Below are 9432 nucleotides of genomic sequence, written 5' to 3' on the forward strand. Positions count from 1 at the left end.
TGTTCAACTATAACAACCATCTAACCACATGTATATCAAGCATCATGTAACAGTCTTTCAATCTGCACTCTATATTTTAGTTTGGAACAGAAATATGAATGACCTATTTACCTTTGAAGTAAAAACATTTGACTGGAGGGGAAGTGAAAATTATGAGACATAAGAAAGTTTTATCTATCTTGATTAGGTTCTGAGTCATGTAGCTATATTAAGAAAACCTGCTGATTTGTTTACTTTAATTTGTTGATACTATGTTCTCTTAATTGTACTGCAATTGAAATTATCACATGCTGTAGCTTTAAAATTGAAATAATGTCATATAGAAATTTTTACTAAACTTTGCATAATTAAGCTATAGATGCCATGGGCTCTGGGAAATGTATAAAGTGAGTACTCCACTGGGTGAATAGTGATTTAACAGATTTCTCTTGAGAATGTTTATTTCTTTACTAAGAAATGGAAAGACCATTACTCCATACATTTTTAAACCTATAGAAATTAATAAAGTCTGGGATTATAAGACAAATCTATATAACCCTTCAACACTAAAAAAAGTTCATTTTAAAACAGGATTTTTTGCTAAATATGACATGGATTTAGACACTATCAAGTTAAGTGAGCAAAGAAATGCAACTGTTTCTTGTACTTTCCTGAACCTTCTGCTGAAGTAGGAGTTTGTCAATAGTGGTAAAAAGCTCTTCTGAACCCAATAGAGTTTATGAGTAGTCCCATCAAAATGAGTTGGTAAAGCCCTGATCAAGATAGCTGCAGAAATGCTGCACTCAGTATTTATAACAAGTCCAGTACCAATCAACTTCTGCAACATTGACTACTTTCCAAACTGCATTAACCTTGGGTCCTCAACTAAACATTATAAAAAAATCCACAAACTGATAAGGACATAGTTCTCTTCAAAACTATTTATGCCTGGTCAAAGCAGCTCTCAGTCCCTTGCAGACTGTTTACTTCTCTAGATCTTCCTAAGGAGCCCATTTCTACATATTCTTCTGTCTCAGGAGTGTCTTGCCTGGCCTGCTGCAGAAGTAGCTTGAGAGACTTCCGTTGAAACCGATGATGCCTAACGGAGCCTACGAGGAAGTAAATGATGGGGTTGGCACAGCTGTTAATACAGGATAGAAATATTGTCACTGGAAGAAAACCACAAGGAAAAACATAATAAAATGTCTCAGCCCACACTAAGAGGAACAAATAAATCCCATAGGGCAGACCAAAGAGCAGGAAGAACAACACTGTGAACACAATGACCACATACAGCCTGGTCACAGGAATCCTGTATAAGCCACAGAAGATAGTAATCACCAAGGCCAAACTGGACACCAAGAGAACCACAAATAAAACAATTAGCCATGAAGTAATGATTAAATCAATTGTCTTACACCAATCAGAGATGTTAGTGCCAGGTAGGAAGCCACATTCTTTTCCTTCTGAAAGGCTCAACACTAGGGACAAGACCCAAAGCATGGTACATATGACAGCTGATGTATGCCTTGGAAGTTGGCAGCGATACCAGAATGGCCTCATGACACACAGGCAGCGTTCAATACTAACAGCACTGAGAATGCTCAGGCCACAAAGATAAGCAAAGTTTAACATAACAATGAAAAACAGAGGCAATTTAATCGGGATGGTGTAGATGTCAAAGATAATATAAAAACAATATCCAATTTGAAACCCAATGAAGAGAAAGTCAGCACCAGCCAGGTTGAGGATGTAGATAGAGAAGGCATTCCTGCACATCTGGAAGCCCAGGAGCCATATCACTATGGCATTTCCAACCAGAACAACTATAGCAATGATGAGGGAAAGAAATATCATGGTACAAGACATTATGCCACATGATGACATTCCAGTGTGGTTGCTTTCATTCACAGTTGTGCTGTTAGTTTCCCAGTCTAGGATGTTTGAATCCACTCTTTGGAGGCTATCACTGATCTTTCTGGAAAGACAAACAAGGTATTAGTACATGCTGTTCACTCTCTGATTCTCAGGATTACCCATATATGGTAATGGTTTTTCTGGTTCATAAGGTAGGTTAACAGGATTATAGAGATAATTTATCAAAATCAATATTTCTGGAGCCTTAATTTAAATCTGGCTTATATTTATTTAGGCTATCTACAATCCACAGCTTGTATTTATATTAGAGTAGTTGAGAGCCCCACTTAGTCTATACACACTTAGTGTCTTAGACTGTTTTAAAACTCCTGTTTTAAGACAAACTATTTTTCAGAAAGAAAGAAAACACTAAACCCAACTTTCTTTCTGTTCTAAGGTTGGTTCTTTCCCATTTGGTGAACTCAGGAGCCAGAAGCATGACCAACAGTTGTTGCTGTCATACTGGTAGGTTAGGAGGCTAAGAAATGGAAAATATGGTAATAATAAAGGTCAGTAATGAAATCATACTAAGACTAGTATGAAGATTCCAGACCAATAGGGTAGCATGACTCAGTATTCATTTCAAAATCTGAACAAGAAAGGAGGAAAGCCTTTGTTGGCATTAAGCACTTTTCTGTTGCCTGTTGCTATATCACAAGTATCTATCTCTCCCTAAGGTCACAGTGAATAGCTGAAAATTTTCATTCAACAATTGGATAAGTGAAACAAAAGCTCCAAAGTAGATGTAAATATGGAATAAATGTCTTTGCAAATATTTTAAAGCAACTTCAGCACCATGAAATGTATATGAAATGACAAAAGATCACTGCTCATGATTCTGTCAGTATCATACCTCTAGTATTCTTGGAAAAATGGCTTATGGTATAGAGATGGTTAATGATGGCCTTTGTCATCCCTCAATCCAAGGGGCAGAGAGGGGGAGAGAGAGAGAGAGAGAGAGAGAGAGAGAGAGAGAGAGAGAGAAGAAAATAAGTGCCAGTAGTGCTAAATAAAGGGTATTGTGACACATAAATATCTCAAGTACTTGAAGACAGAGATGGTTCTCTTAAAGGAGGGTACTATAAATTGTTCTGTTAGTCATGCTAGATTACTTGTGAGATACCAGATTATAGATACTGAAGCAGGAAGAATTCCATTAGTTCAATGGCAGTCTGAGCTACATAGTAAGTTCCATAAAAGCCTAGGTTGTATGAGAAAGCAAGAGGAGGAGGAGGAGGAGGAGGAGGAGGAGGAGGTGGAGGAGGAGGAGGAGGAGGAGAGTCAGAGAGAGAGAATATAAGAAATCTGAGAGTCAATTTAGAGACCAAACTTACAAATCCTTTGTGCATAGGTTATGTCTGGGATGCAGACAAAAGCACAGAAAACTAATTCCATAAAATAGAAGATGGATTTTCCTTCTTGAGATTCCCTCTCTGCACTTATTCCCCCAACTTCATTATACCTACTTATCTGGAACATACAGGATAATTTCCCTTCTTGCACTCATTTTCTGCCTGCAGAGTCTTCTGGGGTATTCCCAGCTGGTCAGAGCAGCCCATTGTCACTCTGTCAACCTCCATTGTCCAGTCAACTATATGCCCACATTCATCAGACCTGTTGATACAAATTAGATTTTTCCCTGCATTCATTCCTCTGACCCATTAGTCCTCTGGGGAACTTCCTGCTGCCCAGATTGGTGTACTTTCCTCCTGAGCACCATTGTACCACAAGTTCTCTGTCTGCCTTTCCCCTGGAACCCCCTACCCTGTCTTCTCTCAGGGATACACCCAACAACTGGGTGACTTGCATTGTCTGATGAACTCCATTATTTATCCCAAAGATACACACAAGAGGCCTGCCATATTAGCAAAGCAAGGTTATACCACATTTGAATACCTGGCACACCAAGAATATCCAGGGACAGCCAGATTGTTAAAGGTCAGCATAAGATTACAATAAACAAAAGTGATCAAAATATGAAAACCTCAGAGAACAGCTATACTATTACAACAAGCCCTGTATACCTTAGCACACGATTATAACCTCAAACCTCATCTTCTGGTGATAGAGGGCTTCAAAGATGAAATTAGTAAATCATTTCCTAAATACAAGAAAATACAATCAAATAGATGCTTTTAAAGAGGAAACGTATTAACCCCTTTAGAAATATGGGGAAATAAAAGTAAATAGGAGAAGAAAATAAAACTGACCAAGAACAGAAATTAAAAATAGAAGCAATAGGCCTGCTCTTTAGCAGCTGGTCGGGGGCAGTGAAAAGCGAGTGAGGAGAGCACAACGGCAGCATAGCCATTGCTGAGGGGAGAGCGAGACCCGAGTTTCCGCATTGAGATTTGGTGACTGAGGAAGGGACCCAGAGACTCCTTGAACAACTAAGTCAAAATGGTTTCAATCCCAAAATACTATGAAGGCAAGAATATTGTCCTCACAGGAGCCTCTGGTTTCTTAGGGAAGATGCTTGCTGAGATCTTGTCCTGAGGTGAATTCAGTCTATGTTTTGGTGAGGCAAATAGCCGGACAGACACCCCAAGAATGAGTGGAAGAAATCCTCAGTGGCAAGCTTTTCAACAGGTTGAGAGATGAAAATCCAGATTTTAGACAGAAAATTATAGCAATCAACAGTGAACTCACCCAACCTAAACTGGCTCAGTGAAGAAGATAAGGAGATCATTATAGATTCTACCAATGTCATATTTCACTGTGCAGTTACTGTAAGATTTAATGAAAATTTAAGAGATGCTGTTCAGTTAAATGTATTCGCTACATGACAGCTTATTCTCCTTGCACAGCAAATGAAGAATCTGGAAGTGTTCATGCATGCCTCAACAGCGTACACCTACTGCAATCAAAAGCATATTGATGAAGTAGTTTATCCATCCCCTGTAGATCCCAAGAAACTGATTGATTCCTTAGAATGGATGGTAAATAATATCACACCAAAACTGATAGGCGACAGACCTAATATGTATATATACACCAAGGCATTGGCAGAATATGTTGTGCAACAAGAAGGAGCAAAGCTAAATGTTGCAATTGTAAGGCCATCGATTGTTGGTGCCAGTTGGAAAGAACCTTTTCCAGGATGGACTGATAACTTTAATGGACCAAGTGGTCTCTTCATTGCAGCAGGGAAAGGAATTCTTTGAACAATGTGTGCCTCCAACAATGCCCATGCAGATCTCGTTCCTGTAGATGTAGTTGTCAACATGAGACTTGCTGGAGCCTGGTATACTGGAATTAATAGACCAAGAAACACCATGGTGTATAATTGCACAACAGGCAGCACTAATTCTTTCCACTGGAGGGAAATTGAATACCATGTAATTTCCACTTTCAAGAGGAATCCTCTCGAACAGGCCTTCAGATGGCCCAATGTAAATCTAACCTCAAATCACCTTTTATATCATTACTGGATTGCTGTAAGCCATAAGACCCCAGCATTCCTGTATGATATCTACCTCAGGATGACTGGAAGAAGCCCAAGGATGATGGAAACAATCACTCATCTTCACAAAGCCATGGTATTCCTTGAATATTTTACAAGTAACACTTGGGTTTGGAATACTGATAATGTCAATATGTTAATGAACCAGCTAAACCCTGAAGATTAAAAAGATCTTTAATATTGATATATGACAGTTACACTGTGCAGAATATATAGAAAACTACTGCATGGGTACTAAAAAATATGTATTGAATGAAGAGATGTCAGGCCTCCTTGTAGCTAGAAAGCATCTGAATAAGTTGCTGAATATCTGTTATGATTTCAATACAATACTTGTGATACTTATCTGGTGCATTTTTGTTGCAAGATCACAAATGGCAAGAAACATCTGGTGTTTTGTGGTTAGTCTGTGTTACAAATTTCTGTCAAACTTTGAGCATCCAGCACTATGAGATACTGAAGACCAAGAATTTAGCATTAGAATATCTATGCATATGATGACCCAAATGCATAAAATGTAAAATGTACTTAAGTATCTCACCTTTTGTTAAGACATTAAACCATCTTAAATTGAGGAAAAAATAGAAGCAATAAAGAAATTCCAGACTGAGGCAATACTGGAGATGGACTACCTAGGGAAGAGAACAGGACTAACAGACAGAAGCTTCACTAACAGAATACAAGATGGAAAATCCTGTGGGGAAGAGACCTGACCACCCAGGAATACAGACATCCTGAGGCTGCAGGACAGACTGCCACCTCTGCACACCTCTGTCCACATCCCAGGTCAAAGGGGAAAATGCACAGGGCCTCTGGACACAGAGATACAGGAACAGACAGTCGCTGGGGTACCAGCAGTTCTGGTGTACGCCCAGGACCAAAGTGAACCTGCCAAACAGCTCCCTGCACCCAAATTCCTTGAGGGAGAGAGTTGATCCTCAGAATGTGGATACTCCTGAGATGTCAGAGGAGACTATCCTCTTCCCACAGTCCAGAACCAAGAGGGAATCACAGAGTGCCAACTGTGCCCACTGGGTGAAAGGAACTAGGAGAAATCAGAGGCAGGATCCTTTGATTCCTGCCATTGCCTAGAGCTGGAAGACAGTCTCCAGAAGCACCGACACACCTGAGATCAGAGGTAAGACCCACTTTTCTGCTTTCAAGTGACATCCCTGGTGGATTCAGGATACATGGAGGCAGAAGTCCTCTGGGTCAGGGCACTTCCTGTTTCTGGCTCTGCCCAGAAGTGAACTGATACCATCCCACAGTTCCCTGCACCCAAATCCTGTGGGGAAGAGAGCTGAACACCCAGGAGTGCAGATATCCTGAAACCATAGGACAGACTGCCATTTCTGCACACCTCTGCCCACATCCCCAGTACAAGGAGAAACTGCACAGTGCTTTTGGACACAGGGACATAGGAACAGACAGCTGCCGGGGTACCCATGGTTCTGCTCTGCACCCAGGACCAAACTGAACTGGCCAAACACCTCCTGGCACCCAAATCCTATGAGGAAGAGAGCTGTACCATCAGAAGTGTAGATGTTCCTGAGAAGTCAGAGGAGACTACCCTCTGCCCACAGTCCAGACCCAAGCAGGAATCACCTAGTTCCAACTTTGCACCTTGGGTGCAGGGACCTAGGAACAATCAGTGGTAGGACACTTTGATTCCTGTCCATGTCTAGAGCTGAAAGACAGTCACCAAGAGTGCCAACACACTCAAAATCAATTAAGCAACAGAAACAAAGACTACATGGCATCATTAGAGCACAGGTGTCCCACCAAAGAAAATACTGGATATCCAAACACACCAGAAAAGCAAGATTTAGATTTAAAATCACATTTTTATAATGATGGAGGACTTTAAGAAAGACATAACTCCCTTAAAGAAGTACAGGAAAATACAAGTAAACAAGTAGAAGTCCTTTTCAGATCCCTGAAAGAATTGCAGGAAAACACAACCAAACAGGTGAAGGAATTGAAAATGGAAATAGAAACAATAAAGAAAGCACAAAGGGAGACAACCCTGTATATAGAAAAGGTAAGGAAGAGACAAGGAGTCATAGATATAAGCATCACCAACAGAATACAAGAAGTAGAAGAGAGAATCTCAGGGGCAGAAGGTACCATAGAACACATTGACAGATCTGTCAAAGATAATGTAAAACGCAAAAAACTCCTAGCCCAAAACATACAGGAAATCCAGGACTCAATGACAAGATCAAACCTAAGGACAATAGGCATAGAAGAAAGTGAGGACTCCCAACTTAATGGGCCAGTAAATATATTCAACAAATTATAGAAGAAAACTTCCCTAACCTAAAGAAAGAGATGCCCATAAATATACAAGAAGCCTACAGAACTCCAGATAGATTGGACCAGAAAAGAAACTCCTCCCATCACATAATAGTCAAAACACCAAATGCACAAAACAAAGAAAGAATATTAAAAGCAGTGAGGGAAAAATGTCAAGTAACATATAAAGGCAGACCTATCAGAATCACACCAGACTTCTCACCAGAGACTATGAAAGCCAGAAGATCCTGGACAGATGTCATACAGGCCCTAAGAGAACACAAATGCCAGCCCAAGTTACTGCATCCAGCAAAACTCTCAATTAACAAAGATGGAGAAACCAAGATATTCCATGACAAAACCAAATTTACATAATACCTTTCTACAAATCCAGCCCTACAAAGGATAATAGATGGAAAACTCCAACACAGGGAGAGAAAATATACCATACAAAAAGCAAAAATAAAATTTCCTTGCAATAAAACCAAAAGAGAGACAAAAAACATAATTCCACCTCTAAGAACGAAAGTAACAGGAAGGAACCATCACTATTCCTTAATATCTCTCAACATCAACAGGCACAATTCCCCAATAAAAAGACATAGACTAACAGACTGGATACTTAAAGAGGACCCAGCATTTTGCTGCATGCAGAAAACACAACTCAGAGACAAAGACAGATACTACCTCAGTATAAATGGCTAGAAAACAACATTCCAAGCAAATGGCCCAAAGAAAAAAGCTGCAGTTGCCATTCTAAAATCAAATTTAAATTGACTTTCAACTAAAAGTCATTAAAAAAGATAAGGAAGGACACTTTATATTCATAAAAGGAAAAATCCACCAAGATGAACTCTCAATCCTAAATATGTATGCTTCAAATGCAAGGGCACCTATTTTCATAAAATAAACCGTAATAAATCTCAAAAAAATAAAAAAAATCATTGCACCTCACACAATAATAGTAGAAGATTTCAATACACCACTCTCATCAATAGATAGATCATGGAAACAGAAACTAAACAGAGACATAGAGAAACTAGCAGAAGTTATGAACTAAATGGATTTAACAAATATTTTAGTACATTCCATCCTAAATTAAAAGAATATACCTTCTTCTCAGCACCTCATGGAACCTTCTACAAAATTGACGATATAATCGGTCACAACAGAGGCCTCAACAGATACAGGAAGATAGAAATAATTCCATGCTTCCTATCAGATCACCACGCACTAAGACTAGTCTTCAATAACAACAATGACAGAAAGCCCACATATACATGGAAGTTGAGCAATGCTCTACTCAATGACAACTTGGTCAAGGAAGAAATAAAGAAAGAAATTAAAGACTTCTTAGAATTTAATGAAAATGAAGGTGCAACATACCTGAACTTATGAAAGCAGTTCTAAGAGGAAAACTCATATCTTTGAGTGCCTGCACAAAGAAACAGGAAAGAACATGTGTCAGCGTTTTGACAGCACACTTAAAAGCACTAGAACAAAAAGAAATAAATAAACCCAAGGAAGGAAATAATCAAACTCAGGGCTGAAATCAACCAAGTAGGAATGAAAAGGACTATACAAAAAATCAACAAAATCAGGAGCTGGTTCTTTGAAAAAATAAGCAAGATAGAAAATCCCTTAGCCAGACTAACCAGAGGTCACAAAGAATGTATCCAAATTAACAAAATCGGAAAGGAAAAGGGAGACATAACAACAGAATCTGAAGAAATTAAAAAAAATCATCAGATCATACTACGAAAGCCTATATGCAAGAA

General features: G+C 39.2%; 1 protein-coding gene and 1 pseudogene across 1 annotated transcript; one reads left to right on the forward strand and one right to left on the reverse strand.

The window, feature by feature from the left end:
- Positions 1 to 921: 921 nt before the first annotated feature.
- Mrgprx2l (MAS-related G protein-coupled receptor, member X2-like) lies at positions 922 to 1866 on the reverse strand. Its single transcript, NM_001002285.1, is given in 1 exon segment — positions 922 to 1866. A coding segment is annotated over 1 exon segment (945 nt).
- Positions 1867 to 4232: 2366 nt separating this feature from the next.
- Positions 4233 to 5819, forward strand: Far1-ps1 (fatty acyl CoA reductase 1, pseudogene 1; annotated as a pseudogene).
- The last annotated feature ends 3613 nt before the right edge of the window (positions 5820 to 9432 follow it).

Source organism: Rattus norvegicus, chromosome 1 (assembly GCF_036323735.1).
Source record: "Rattus norvegicus strain BN/NHsdMcwi chromosome 1, GRCr8, whole genome shotgun sequence".
Taxonomy (NCBI): Eukaryota; Metazoa; Chordata; class Mammalia; order Rodentia; family Muridae; genus Rattus; species Rattus norvegicus.